This window comes from Myotis brandtii, unplaced genomic scaffold (genome assembly GCF_000412655.1).
Source record: "Myotis brandtii unplaced genomic scaffold, ASM41265v1 scaffold471, whole genome shotgun sequence".
Classification (NCBI taxonomy): domain Eukaryota; kingdom Metazoa; phylum Chordata; class Mammalia; order Chiroptera; family Vespertilionidae; genus Myotis; species Myotis brandtii.
The window spans coordinates 999773-1015618 of record NW_005367989.1 but is presented as its reverse complement, the minus strand read 5'-3'; the positions used below and the strand labels follow the sequence as shown (position 1 = coordinate 1015618).

General features: G+C 34.0%; 1 protein-coding gene across 1 annotated transcript in view; it reads left to right on the top strand.

Annotated features, from left to right (window-relative positions):
* Positions 1–15846, top strand: part of LOC106727745 (regulating synaptic membrane exocytosis protein 1-like) — a gene marked incomplete at its 3' end in the record, with an annotated part of 236116 nt that overhangs the window by 203181 nt on the left and 17089 nt on the right. Inside the window, exons 3-4 of the mRNA XM_014547339.1 lie at positions 936–1146; positions 3828–3839. Of these exons, the coding sequence (XP_014402825.1) occupies positions 936–1146; positions 3828–3839 (223 nt within the window). The remainder of the gene's footprint in view (positions 1–935; positions 1147–3827; positions 3840–15846) is intronic.

The following is a 15846-nucleotide window of genomic DNA, read 5'->3' as shown; positions in this document are numbered from 1 at the left end:
TAATAGCCAATGACTGCTGGCTGGGCTTAGGATGACTCTCTCAGTTCTCATTTACAAAACTAAGGCATCCTTTCACTGGAGAGTCCCTGGATATCCTAATGTTCTATACAGAACAGCTAATGGTTTCTCCTTGTAACGATTTAAGATTGAGGGATTTGAATGGATGTGGAGGGAGGGGAGGGGACTTGAATCATATTAACTGTAAATGTGGGGCATGTAAAAAATCTGAATATTTATAAGGTGTGGTTCACAACATTTAATATGACTTGGAAGAACCACCAAGTTAAAATATAATGTATAAGCTATCATTCTGTATATTTTATCAAATACTTGAAGCAAAATACACAGTTTCTAGGAAGTAGGGGTGAAGGAAGATACGTTGTAGAACACAGATTGCCTAGCAACATAGTTTAAAAGGTTTCCCCCCCCCAAGTATGGATCATACATAAATAATGGATTATGGAATCAATTTACTGTGACACTTTTGAAAGATAGTAATCAGTATTAAATTTAGAGTAAGATAGAAAATATCAGAGAACATCACATATGGTTATTAGGCTGAGTATTTTGCATAACTTTTGCTTCGATTATATACACACAGGAGTGGAAGGTGTTGAGACCTAGCTGAAATACTTTGAAAGCCATCTGTCTAAAAGAGGCAGAGGCATGGAGCTGGTACATGAATTCCATTGTTGGAAACAAAGATTGATTCTATAGAGTCTGCTTACATCTGTGTGGTTCAGTGCAGGTAAAATTGGGACTGATAGAATACATGCTAATACATTTCTTACCTTTGTAGGTAAGATTAGTGGAGAAGTTGCTTGGTATGTTTTGCTTTAGTTCAAGTAGCTATGAATCTATTCTGTTTGGAAAAAAATTTCTTTTTGTCTTCCATCATTTATTTAGTTTGCTACCATTCTCTCTTTTGCCAGGAGATTGCATCAACAATTTGAAAGCTATAAGGAACAAGTGAGAAAAATAGGGGAAGAAGCACGGCGTTACCAGGGCGAGCACAAAGACGATGCTCCGACTTGTGGCATCTGTCACAAAACAAAGTTTGCTGATGGGTGCGGCCACCTCTGCTCCTACTGCCGCACCAAATTCTGCGCCCGCTGCGGAGGCCGCGTGTCTCTGCGATCGAACAATGTGAGTATATTGGGGGCGTGAGAGAATTGTTGAATGTGGATACCAATCTGTAGCTTCCCAAGCAGAAATAATGCTTACGTGTTAGAGAGCAAACGCGTGCATAAATGTACACGTGAATATGCCCCTCCCCATTTCGTTCTTTTGTTTTTCATAAGATTCACAGTAGTGCAGTAGTGATGAAAATAATTCATAAAAAGATAGTTTCTATATGTTGTATCTTTTTAAAAAATATATTTTTATTTATTTCAGAGAGGAAGGGAGAGGGAGAGAGAGAGAAAAACATCATTGATGAGAGAGAATCATCCATCAGCTGCCTCCTGCTCGCCCCATACTGGGGATTGAGCCCGCAACCTGGGCACATGCCCTTGACTGGAATCGAACCTGGGACCCTTTAGTCTGCAGGACGAAGCTCAATCCACCAAGCCAAACTGGCCAGGGCTATATGTTGTATCTTAATAAATTATTCCCATTCAGAATCAACTGATTTATCTGTAGAAGTAAATTTATTTTCTGAAGAATGCAGTAAACGTAGATATAGTATCATGAGTTGTAAAACTTGAAAGGTATGGCCAGTTCTTGTAAAAAACAAAATAAAACAAAAACCCCCTTTAGTTTCTGCAACATTGGTTTCAGATTGAATGAAGGTAAAATGCAAAGTAAACTGTATGACATTAAATGTAATATAATTTCATATCATGATAAAGAAATATAGTGCTTATTTTATCTCATGGAAATTATTCAAATTTTTAGAGTATGTTAAAGCATTGTAATGTGCCTTTTAAAACTTATTTGTTCTCTATGAGCTATAGTCTCAACTTGATGTAGTTTCCTTAGTTGCCTTAAATAACAGCTACTCTTCCATTATGCCAGTGCTTTTAATATATTCAAAATTTTGAGGCAATAAGATGCTAATATAAGGGACTTAATATTATACTTTGTGAAGTACTAGATTAATTCTAATAAGTATTTAGTTTAGAACACATTTTAATGTTGTACTTTATTATATTCCAAATGTTGATACACTGGAATTATTTATAGGGATGTCTGTATGAGTTTTCTTTGATGCAGATCTTCAATGTATTGTAGAAGTTAAGATTATCACAGACAACAGTGTGGTGAAGGCCTGGAAGGGGGGGTGGGGTACAAGGGGCCAATAGGGGAAAAAGGGGGGCATCTGTAATACTTTCAATAAAAAGATAAAATTTAAAGAAGATTATCATATACCTAAATAATTCCCATTGTTTGTTTAAAGAATTTCACATATTATCTAATCATGTGTAAACTTTAACGTAATACAAAGTTATAATTAAAAATAACTGGAGTGCTTTAGGCACTTTTGATATCTCCCTAATTTGGAAAATCACTGTTAAAATTACACTGAACATCCCAATCAGCATTGTATTTTTGGGTAGTGTACTTAAGTAGTAGGTAGGGTATTCTAACATCTTTTCCAGTAGAATTAAGGCATTCAGTAAAATAGATATTATACTTTAAAACGTGAGCCTACTATTATCTCTGTGGCCTTGGGAAGATAATTCAATTAAAATTGTTAAAATTAGGTTCTTTATGAAATGTATATTTTTATGTTTTATTCTTACAGCCACATAAGTTTTCGTTTTTACTTCTAAAAGTTCTATGCCACCTTAAAGGCTTTCTAGAACAACCTTGAGTTAAGATATTGTCTGGCACATAAAAAGTGTGCAAGATCTATTTGTTAATTTTCCCTTATTTAGTATTCTTAAACATACTGTTTTGGAATGAATTCTCACAAATCAGACCTGGGAATGATATTTTAGGGTGTAAATCGGCTGACTGTTAATGCTGACTGAGTGTGTTTAACTTCCTATTATAAGTTTGAGGCAAACTAATATAAATATAGTTAAACATTTATATATTAAAATTATTAGGGTTAAACTCATGTTTTAAAAAGGAAAGGTGTTTAAAGAAAATTGAGCTAGGAGAGAATGCTTTAGAGTAGACAGTCTGTCCTAATGTAGTTCATCCATTTTTACTAAACCCAATCCAATTTTGGAAAAAATATTAAAAAGAACAAAATTTAAAAAAAAAACACACACAACTTAAACTATTTAATCTTGAACATAAGACAAAAAATGTAAAAAGTTGTTTTTTTGTATGATAGTTAAATGTTGAAATGTGGATTACAAATAAATATTGCTTGTGGAATAATTTATGGTTAAAATAAAGTATTTTTTTAACTTTTACTTATTATAAACATTTCCCATTCTTAGATTTTTTTCAATTTGTAACTATAAATATTTTAATACTAATTTTATAAAATTATTCATACAAATGCATTTTAATGTATCCTTTAATAATAGGTAGACTATGTTAGTGAATTAAGCTTTCTTTCTGAAGAATGTTTTAAGTGTATATTTCATAATCCAATTTCTAAAAACTTTAGAAATTATAGTGCCCAACTTTTGTATCTAGCATATAGCAGGATCCATATACGTACATTTTCAATGAAAGATTGAACAATGACTATTTGGAGGGAAGAGTAAACATTTAATTTTCAATATATGTACCTGTGTTTTAACACTTAAGAGTGACATATAATTGTTTTTCTTAAAAATCTATTTATTAATATATGCCTTATTTTTGTTTTTCTCTTCCTCTTTTTCTTCTTTCTTTATTCTGCTTCCTTGGATGCTTTCACAAAGGAGGACAAAGTGGTTAGAATCCATGATTTCTTTTCTATCATTTGTTATATAATGTTGTGAACTTTATTAAGTGAATGTTTCACCTAGTATTATTAATCACTATATTTCACAAAGAAGTTATATGCTAGAAGGAGCGCATTCCCAGTTCTCATGGGGAAAAATAATAAAATGAATATCTAGGAACATTACAGAGTTTATATTAATAGGTAAAGTTTGATTAGTTTCCATTCATCGGAATGGTGATATTTAATATAATTTAAACCATTATGAACTTATATGTCCTCTTAGCTCTCTGATTTTTGATGATGATTCCGTCTGCTGTCAGGAGCAATAAAGTCTAAGGGACTTGACCTTTCTCAGCACTCGGTAGATGCAGAGGTAGATCATTTGAAACTTTGCTGCGAAGGAATGGAATGAACTGACTTAGTGAAGAGAATGGATGTAATTTAAACCAAGAGCTCAAAAAAGTGATTTTTCTATAGAACACAAGTAGCAGAGTTGTCATATTAAACCACATTTTATACCATTTTCTTCTCCCTCGTGCATAGAAATCACACCCGAGGGGAGTGAAAGGTCACTTTGAACTCTTATCTGCTGTAGAAACCACAGAGGCTGTGCTCAGGAAGATAGGGTCCAAGTGGAACCTTCAGTCAGCCTGTCCTTTGAGTGTACACTATACACTTTCATTTGGTGTAAATTACAATTTCTCCATAGCTCATTGAATTCCCAATATGAGACTGAGACAGTGAGTATTTGGGGTTCAATATATCAACTCAGCTGCCTTTGTTCAACTGTTTTCAAGTTTAAATGATGTACTGCAGTGCATAAGTAGCAAGCATGACATTAAATTGAACATTAAGTGTGTTTTAAAATTTGATGCTAGTATATGTTCAGCAGTTCTTTTCTGTGAAAAGGAAATCAGATTGAAAATTACCTAGTTTGTTTTCACTAAATGTGTTTGTCTTTACCAATAGTGGTACATGAGATCATTTGGGGGGCTTTTATTTAATGTAAAACATACTGTGTTAGAAAAAATATAATTAGAATGTTATATCTTTGGTGTCATGAATATTATTACTTTGGATGAGTCCACTTTAAAATAGATAATTTTTAATTCCTTTAACTAGTAAAAGTTTAAGTGAATAATAATGCTGGTGTTATGTGCACTTGGTGTTAAGACTTCAGCTATTCTTGCAGGACTGGCCAGACTCATTGTCCCTTTAACAACACTTCCCATAATGGTAGGTTATTTGTGCTTATTATGGCAATGAGAGTTTAAGTGAACTTTGTGGTTTTCAGGCTAAAAATAAGGAGGAAATACCTGTAAAATACCATCACTTTTAGTTATTTTCTTCTCTTGATTAGAATGCATATATCAACCATTTATTTTTAAATAGTTTGTCATATGTCATAATTTTATTAAAAAGCTTTTAACCTATTGAGGTTGTTCAATGAATTGCCTTTCTCATCAAGAACACTGAAGCCAGCTCTTGTCTTACCTTTGTTAAAATAACTGAGTATTAAACAAATTACTTAATTGGTGGTTCTTTCCCTATTTCTCTGAGCTCTTTCATTTTTGGTAGAGAAATTATAATTTACAGAGGTGTGTGTGTGTGTGTGTGTGTGTGTGTGTGTGTGTGTGTGTGTGTGTGTTGGTATGAGTAGAAAGGGAAGAGTGGTACTTTTCTAAAGCAATCTCCTTTTTGATCAATATAAGATCAATGAGTTCTACTTCGTTTTAAATTGCTGAATAAATGTGACTACAATACTAGTGTATATGATCTGATCTAAGCTTAGCTAACATAATTCTTCCTTTTATTAACTCCAACAAAAAGTATTATTGATCACATATTTTACATCCTGGCAGTGTTTTATTTTAAAACCACCCTTAGCCTAAAACAAATCTAACACTATCTTGGAAGCTTGCGTACTTACATATAAAGAAAGTGGCTCTCATAAAGAATCACCTTGCATTTGACATAGGTAATAGCTTATAATAGGAGATTATTTTATACAAGTGCACACTCTCATAGGTAAAATTATGATCATTTACTTCATTGAAAGTCCTTCCAGCTGGTTTAAATTGCTTTTGTCTTTTTTACTCTCTATTTGGTGGCAGAATATTGAATTTAGATAACTCTTTTGATAACATTAGCACTTTGCTGTTAAACAAACTGAATTGAATCCTCCAAATTCAGTCCTTTACTGGTTATGATTATCTTTAGTAGTTTTTTTTTGGGGGGCGGGAGGGGACAGGGGATAGGGTGATTGATTTGTAAATACAGCAACTAAAAATGAACTTGCTACATTTCTTTTTTTTTCAAGCTATTTTTTTAATATTTTTTATTGCTTAAATTATTACAAAGAGTATTACATATTTCTCCTTTTTAATCCCCTGGCCTCCCCTACCCTCCAGTGTCTTATGTCCATTGGTTATGCTTATATGCATGCATACAAGTCCTTTGGTTGATCTCTTACCACCCACCCTGCCCCACCACCCTCCCCGGCCTTCCTGCTGTAGTTTGACAGTCTGTTCGAGGCGCTACATTTCTAAATAACTTTTATTTTCACACAAAGAAGTGCCAGGCTTTATAAGGTAAGACTATTTTGTAATAAACATCAGCAATACTATGGAAAATAGAACCCTACCTAGTTTTCTTATTCTTTCAAACTGTGAAAGATGCATATACCTACTTTTTAAACAAGTGTAAAAGATACATTTTTATATCAAGATAGTAACTAATGAGTCATGCTTTTTAAAAACTGGCTCCTCATGCCTTTTAATTGCTGTTTGCTTTTAGAAATCATGTTACCTGATGCATTGATGAAGCAAGTATAGTTTTGTACAAAAAGTTCATAAAAGACAAGGTGGAGTGAGATAGGACAGTGGGGAGTTTGTAACTGGACTTTTTTTTTAAATCATAAGTTGTTATTTATGGGATGATCGATTCTTAACAACATAAAGAATTTTACTCTTACAGATTTTGCTCTTAAATACAAAATTTATGATAAGCAAGTATAGTTTTGTACAAAAAGTTCATAAAAGACAAGGTGGGGTGAGATAGGACATTTGAGTAGTTTGTAACTGGACTTTTTTTAAAAAAAATCATAAGTTGTTATTTATGGGATGATCGACTCTTAACAACATAAAGAATTTTACCCTTACAGATTTTGCTCTTAAATACCAAATTTATGATTTTTTTTAAAAAAAATCTCTTGCTAGGGTTAAAGAGAAGCAAGTCGGTAGAATAATAACCATTTTAAAAAATAGTTTGAATGATTGCATTAAATATTTATTCTTATTATGAAAAATCTTCTCTCAGAGTTACCCATATTTAGTCCATGGCATGATGAAGTATGTGATCGTGGTTTTCAAACTTCATTCTTTTGAGAAAAGCATCTGTAAAAGTTTTCCTGGACCCACTTTCATGTTCTCTTTTTATTTTTCTAGATGATTTGACAATGATTTCTCTGCAAAAATGTTCTATTAAAGAGTCTTTCCAGAAATATAATATAGGCCTAAGGAGGGAAGTTTATAACTATAGATAAATATATCAATAAGTAAATGTTAGGGTGGATCAAGGGGAGAACTTTCTCTAAGTAATTTAATAGTTTAGCTTTCTCAAGGTGTCTCTTCTCATATTGTTGTTTTTGTCATAGAGGGTAGTAAAACATCAAACTGTAAAAACTTTTATGTTGGGTAATTTAATAGTTTAGCTTTCTCAAGGTGTCTCTTCTCATTTTGTTGTTTTTGTCATAGACATCAAACTGTAAAAACTTTTATGTTGGGTGATTCAGAAAGTTGTAAATTTTTTATTCCAATTCTGTTTTAGGAATTTGCTATATTGTTTTTCAAGGGCATGGAATTTTAAGTTCTTACATGTAGCATTACTATTCTGGAAATGTTTGCTAATAGTCAATAATCATTAGGAAGTTTATGGTTCTTGTTTTGCCCCCAACCTGAAATCATTGTTTAATACCCTTTAAAAAATTTGTTTCTGGAAATTACAATTTCACAAGCCAGTGTTAAATACGGATGCATAGTAGCACTAAGGGAGTTGTGGCAGGGTGTAGAAAGTAGCCTCTTCGAGTATAAGGAAGCTTTCACAAAGTGAAATGTAAAACCATGGTAAAAAGCCCCTAATTTTTGGGAACATCTCTTCTTTATATACCAAGGAGTGGGATTGCAGGTCATATAATAGCTCTATGGTTAACATTTTGAGGGACTGATGAAGTGTTTTCCCAATCAACTGAACAGCAACGTTTGAGGGTTCCGATTTCTCCACATTCTTGTCAACACTTGTCTGCTTCCCCCCTCCACATAATGATCGTGTTTCATGTGAAATAAAATGATATCTCATTGTGCTCTTCATAAAGCTGATTTTAAGCCAAAGTTTTATATTTTCAAGGATTCCCTGTGATTGTGTGGACTTAGGTTCTTGAATAAAAATGCTTCTAAGTCAGCAATTTCTTGAGAATAGATTTTCTTAAAGGACAAGCATCTTCAAAGTATTAGAAGTTCAGCTTCTTTCTTCCCTCTGGATTCTTTATTTTCCTTACATTAGAATTATGTAAGTACTTATTAATCTATATAAATCAATCAGAACAGGAGCTCTGTTAAATTTAAGATAACCTGGAATCTAATTTCTGGCTAGACTAGCTATCCCTAGGGTGCACACAAATTAAGAGATTTTTTTATTGCCAATTGAAGAGACTATTTTATACATGCAGAGAGAACTTGCAGGTTCATTTTGCTGTTCAGGTATAAGTCTGAAATTAACACAGAAACTCTAGCCCAGACTTTAAATCTCTGTTCTTCTTTCAGGGTGCATGGGACATTTTCTTGAGGGAAGTGAGCTTTATGCCTGTCTATTTGTTTGCATGCTAACAAAAGCGCACATCCCTCTTTTGACTTTTGTACTTTTCAACTCTATAATAATTTTATTTTTAAAATAATTTATTTCTCTATATTTTTATTTGATGAATGAATGAATGGCACTTCTCTGTACCTTTTGTTCCTCAATTAAGTTTTTTGAAATTCTTGTTTTGAAACTCTAAAATACAATTTTGCATTTTAGCGTATCTTTCTTAGTTATTATATGGAGTTGTCTCATTGAACCAGTGACCTTTGGCTTTATCTTTTCCACGTGGTTCAGATTTACATGGTGTTAGAGAGATATTTGGTCCCCTTCTTTCTCACACAAGACTCTGGAAGATACTTGAGTTGAGAAGAATAAGGAGGCTTCCCCAAAGCTATTCTGCTTAACCAAGTCCAGATGTGAACCAACCTCAGTGGTGAATGGTGCATTCATGAAAGATGGGAGCAGATAGATTTTAATGTTTGGAGGATTCATTCAAATGTGTAAGCAATCTCCTTTCCATTTCGTGAGTGCTTAATGTATGATTAATACACTTCTTGGTTGGTTCTTTATTATTAACTAAAATGAATTAATTTACTTTCATTTATATTTTTTTATAAGCACACGAGTTTGGTTGAAAGTCAAAGACTTATAGGCACTGAGTTTTTTTAGTCATACAAAAAATAGATAACATGTTATTGACAAAGCATGGTATTATTAGAAACTGATTTCACTTGTTCTTTCAATTCACTCTTTTATAGAAGCAGCTTATTTTTAGAAATATATGACCCAAATACATAATGCATTGTATTTTTGCCATCATTTATAAGCAAATTAAAATTGAAAACACCAAGTTGCATTTGTTAAAAACATTTGGGATTGAAAAACATTTGGGATTATCTTTTTACAGATTTTTCAGTACTCTATAAGACTGCTTTTTCCCACTTTGATTTTTGTTTAATGCATTAGAAGATATTTGAGTAAAAAATATAATATTATAGTCTAGTATAGTATTCTGTAGAAAGATACTGCATGTTTTTGTGATTTTTAAATGTTTTTTGTGTTATTTCTTTTTAATTTTATTTCAGAAAGCTAAAACTGTGTAGTTAATTCTTCTACTTGAGTAGGCTATAGCAAATATATAATCTCCTACTCCTTATTCAACTGTGTGGTTATAATAATTTAATGTATAGTCTACAAATGCAAATAACTTTCTATCAGTTTAGTTGGAAGATCATTTATATATTTAATTGCTTGTATTAAGATGTTTTCTTATGAAACAGATTTTTAAAATATACATTTTTTATTTTTAGAGAGAGAGAAAGGGAGAGGGAGAGAAAAACATCAATGTAAAAGTGAGACCTTGATCAGCTGCCTCCTATATGCCCCCTACCAGGGATTGAGCCCACCACCCAGGCATGTGCCCTGACTGGGAATCAAACCAGCAACCTTTCAGTGCACTGAACATCACCCAACTAACTGAGCCACACCCACCAGGGCTGAACTCAATTTTTTTGTTTGCATTCACAGAAAGCATTAAAAATTATATTATTATTTTTTAAAATGTATTTTATTGATTTCAGAGAGGAAGAGGGAGGGAGAGAGAGAGAGAGAAACTCAATGAAGAGAGAGAATCATTGATTGGCTTCCTCCTGCATGCCCCCCACTGGGGATTGAGCCCACAATCCGGGCATGTACCCTGACCAGGAATCCAGCCATGACCTACTGGTTCATGGGTCAATGCTCAACCACTGAGCTACACTGGCCAGGCCAGAAATGTTCCTATGTATACACTACCAAAGCATTGTAAGGGCCCCTCCAGTTCTCAAGTCCATGTCAGCGACCACAGAGACTATTGGGAGGTTCTATCCCATACTTAGAGCATGGGAATCTTTGATGAAGGAGATGTTCTGTGCCTCTGGTCCAGCTTTTAGGGAGATAAAATAAAACAAAGTCTCCTCTCAATGCAGAAAACTTCTCCACAAAGGTAGATGAGAAAGAATATAGTTTTATTATCGATCAAACATTAAACCAGAATGTGATACACATTATAGGAAATTCACTAAGAGATGGACAGAAATAAATCTCACCTTTTTATATAGCAGGCAGATACAACCTGTGTCTTCAAGATAAACAGTAGCTAGTCCTCAAGTTGGAGGACTTGATAGCACCATTTGTCACACAGAGTTCATCCTAAATTTGTCTGGTAAATGGGGTGACCGGAAGAGTTAGCTAATTGTCATTATCCCAAGGTAAATTAACTTCTTCTACCTTTATGACCAGAGGTAGTTTTGTTACTTGGAGGGAGGTACCTGAAGAAGTTAGCCTCCTACTTTCCTGCAGAAACCTAGAGAGGGGTGCTGCTTTCTTTGATGATTGCATCTCAAAGAGGTGGCTTCATGTCCTTGGGAAAGACATCTCTGGGTCTTAAAGCCACACGAGACTTACTTAGCTTTTAAATATATTTCAAACAGAGAAAGAACTTATAAGTAAATGCTCTAAGAAAAATGGGATGGGGGAGTCTCTTCGTTTCAACAGGGAGAATTAAGCCTCTTATTTATTTATTTATTCTTTTAAGATTTTATCTTTTTAATTTATTGTTGAAAGTATTACCAATGTCTCCTTTCCCATTCCCATTGACCCCCTCTAATCTGCTTCTGGCCCCTTCCCAGGCCTTTTTACCTTTTTATTTACTTTAAAAATTATATTTGCCCTTGCACAGCCTTCCTGACCCCATCCACAGCCCTCCCCTCAAAGGTTTCGCCACATGCCTAGGGAGTTCCCAGCTAGCCATCCCTGAGTCTCAGGTATCCCCAGGGCTGCCAATCTCCAGGTTCTTCAAGACTGGGGAATCTTCCAGGATTCCTCTACACAATCTACAGTGTGCTTCTCTATCACACACACACACACACACACACACACACACACACACACACACACACATCCTCGAGACAAGGAAATAGAAAATATCCTGATTTGAATATGGCTATGGAATCTGGGGCCAAAAATCACAGATTCATATCTTAATGAATTATTTTTCTACCATACCACTACCATTATTTTTACTCCTTAACTATTTCTGAAGTGAACCAACTGACCAGAATATATGACTAGTAATTGCGAGATTTGTGTGTGTGTGTGTGTAAATATTTCTTTCTTCTTTATCCTTACAATATATGTTATTGAAATCTTAATTTCTTTTGTGAGTATAGTGTTCTCCCTTTAATGTTCCCACATTGCATGTGATAATTCCTGATCATTTCATGACATTAAATTAACTCATTAAAGTCTGTACCTTAGCATAATTATTGCTCCCATTTCATTACTGCCACTGAAAAACTTTACAGATGTTTCATCCATGTTTGAACTTTCTCCAGAATTGCTTTCGTTACACACCTTTAAAGGTTCGAGGAAGCCTGTGGATATTTACCCTTCTAGCTCTAAAGTGATCTTTAAGGTAAACTTACCTATGGCAAATTCATATGTGATTAAAGAACCATGTACGTTGATCTGTCGTTATATTATCTGTGAAGTATCACAGTATTCCATAATTACCTCAGTAACATGTGAATCTGTGTTCAAAATGGCCTATAAATTCAATATGTAATAGAGTAGGTAACTTTCACTGCTTGTAAGAAAGGACCATCTTTGGGTGATGGTAACAGTGACACACTGGGAGTTGGGTCATCTTGGTTTGAATTGCAGCCCTATGTCCTGGGGAAAAGTCACAGCTTCTTTGGACTTAGTTTTTTACTTAAAAAATGGATATAATATTATGACCAACTGCTCAGAGATGTTGAATAGATAAAAGAGTAAGAAATTTCTGGTATTAGAAAACTACACAAGTATAAGTCTTTTATTTATGCTTTTTTGCATTTTAAGTAGAATAGAGCTAGGTGAGTATTCAAGCATTAATGCAGTTGGACTCTAATTTGACTGTTTTTCTCTTAAATTCAATTAAACTATATTTCTTTCACTCATTTCAAACTGATAAAAATGGATAGTTAATCTCTGTTAGCTTCTAATATCTGAGGTAAAATGGTAACTGCATTCAACCATTACTTTATGGCTGCATATCCAGGTAGCCTCAAGAAGCATCCAGAAATTGTAATAAGCAAAATGTGGCCTGAAACCAAACTAGATTGCTACTCATGATTCCTGTTCACACATTTCAGTAGATGACTCTTCTATGGTTCCTCATTTACATGTATTCTCTTCTACCCATTATTTCAGGAGGAGATCATTTTGAGTCTTGCAAAATAATCAGAATTAAAAGCTTTTTCAACCAGTTGATTTCAATTATTAGCAATTTCTCAGAACTTTTTGTTATTCTTTTCTCTGCATGTGCTGACTATTTGTGGTAGACAAACTCTGTGGCTAGGTGATTAGTTCAGAAACTTTATTATTTAATATGCTTGAATGACATTTACTTTTATGTGGTATACACCATTCCCAGCTACTTTTTCCCTAAATTTATTATTTTGCACACCAGCTTTATTTTTTAGAGAAAAGCATATTTTACTTTATTCATATATTCATTCCTTTGCTGTGAAGTTTGATTATTTTTAGGTCACTATTTTATCAATGCTACTGCAGTAGTTAAGCATAAATTGTGTGTAATCCACATCCATTTTTTTAAGTAGAATATCAAGGTAGAGCCTGATTATGGAAGTAGGTCATAATGATGGATAATCTGCTTAGAGACATATGTTTTGAGGATATTGTGCAGTTTGATCCACTAAATTCTCTTACAGTAACATCAACATGATTCTGTTACTGTACATTTTTATCTTAGTGCTTTTATTATTTTATTTATTATTTATTCTTCCACAAATAGCACATTGTTTTAAACATATTTTTGGGACACATATCTTATACCATTTACCTTATAATGGCAAAATTGTATCCCACAGACTATTTGGGAAGTTGTATAAAAGGACAAAGGATTGAAATTTTGATATTTCTTGAGGAAAATACCCTAAGGCACTGGAATATAATATTTACAAGCCCATATTTAAAAATAAAAAAACGATCAAACATTTCTTTTCAAAACAAGGAAATTGAGAATTTTTTTAAAATAACCATAAGGAGGTCCCCAAAATATGAACATTTTCACATTGTTATTTCTAAAAAATTTGATGGTTTAGAAAGCACAAAGTTAGAAAGGAGAGGGTGTGCTAAGAAAGAAATAGGAATTGATCAATTTAGTTTCTCAGACATTGATTCAGTACTTATGGTGTTCTTAATATGTTTTTTAGTCTGTTGCTTTCTTTTAGTGGAGGAAGACCTGTCCCCAACATCTGTTGATAATACATATTGTGATTAGCATGAAGTTGTCAATCTTTTTTCTCAAAAATCAAGGGAGTTAGAATCTTCCTATACTGGGCAGAGTGGAAGGTGGCCCAGCTTCTCCATGAAGGTAAAATAGGAGGAGCATGGCCTACATGTGACCAAATTAGCATTAGTGACAGCAGTAATATCATAATAAGAATTAATTTGCAAAGCATATCATTTGAAAATATCACCAATTATGGAGGCAGACATTTCTGAAGCTGATGTTTATTGAGCACATAATATTGTTGCAGTCAGTGTTCTCTGCTGTGCACGGGTGTATGTGTTTGTACCATATGTCCATGTATTTTATTTCATCATTTAGATCACTTTATTATTATCTTCTCGTGACAGATGAGGAAACTGAGTCACGGCACAATTACTCAAGGTCATGCTTGACTCACTCCATGCTTCACTTGGAGAAGGCTGTTATGAAAAATCTGGGCAACAAATCACTTGAGGGGCTGATGTAAATGCAGATTTCTAGACTCCACCCCCAGAAAATTGAATAGATTTGGAATGGGGCCTAGAAATCTGCATTTCTAATAATTTTTCAGTGATGCCTTACCACAGACCACACTTTGAGTAGCATTGATCCTTGTTGTTTACTACCATATCATATGCTAAACACCAAGTATATTTTAGTAATATAGTAACATCCCATTTATCCAAAATTCAACCTTCTATCAACTTCATGCTCTGAAAAACAGGTAAAGACCAGAAGGTAGGCAAAAAGATAGTGTGAAATTTCATAAATAATATCACCATGTCCAAACAATTAAACCCATACTATTAATTCATAAGAGAGCCTCATGTGCTTTTAGTTTATTCATAGGTCATAACTGGATTTTATTATTAGTCTTCAAGTTTATAAAATTGAATTAGAAGAGAAAAAGAGCCTACTGCAGTTTAGCAGGCCCCATGGGGAGAAGTATCTAACATTTTCAGCAGCCAGTCAAACTAGCAAAACAGACAAAAATATTTAAAAAAATATAGCAGGCTGGACCTATGATGTGCATAGCCCAGCTTGGTTGTGCATCTCAATTGGACTTGAGTATTGCCCATTCTCACTGGTTGCAGCACAAACAAATATATCTGCTTCTCACAGTGATGCCTCTAGGAGGGAGCAAAACATGAATTTGGAATCAAACAGAGTGGTTTCATATCCAAGTTTCTCTACTTATTGGCTGTGGATGACATTCAGCTTTCTACAGCTAAGTTTTCTCATCTGTGAAGCAGTCATAGCAGTCGCCTCCCTAGGTGGAGTAAATAAAGCAGGTGGGCAAGTTCCCTAGCAGGATACCAAGTGTAACAGAGATATAAACTTCTCCTCTGCTATCTCCAAGGGCATGGAAGATAGAGGGGATTGGATATGTAGTCATTACCTGGATAGCTTCAGGTTGGCTATTTCAACTGTGCCTCAGTTTTCCCATTTGCAAAGTGGAGTTAGTAATACCTTTTTTCTGGAGTAGTGTAAGAATTATCAATTGTATGTACATAGCGTTTGGTATATATTAGGCTTTCAATAAATGATAAATGTAATGATTATATTGGTCAATCTGCCAATATTGCAAGTGTGCTATATATTTTGGAAATATTTGTATCTTACATGACAAAAACTTAAAGTGAAACTAACAAAAACAAAACAAATCCAGTAGGTCAATATAATTTATTCATTATGATTCTGGTTGTTTATAATTGCACTTTATATATTAACTAGAGGCCTTGTGCACAAATTTGTGCATCAGTGGGGTCCCTCAGCCTGGCTTGCGGGATCAGACTGAAACCAGATCTCTGACATCCCCCAAGGGGTCCTGGATTGCGAGAGG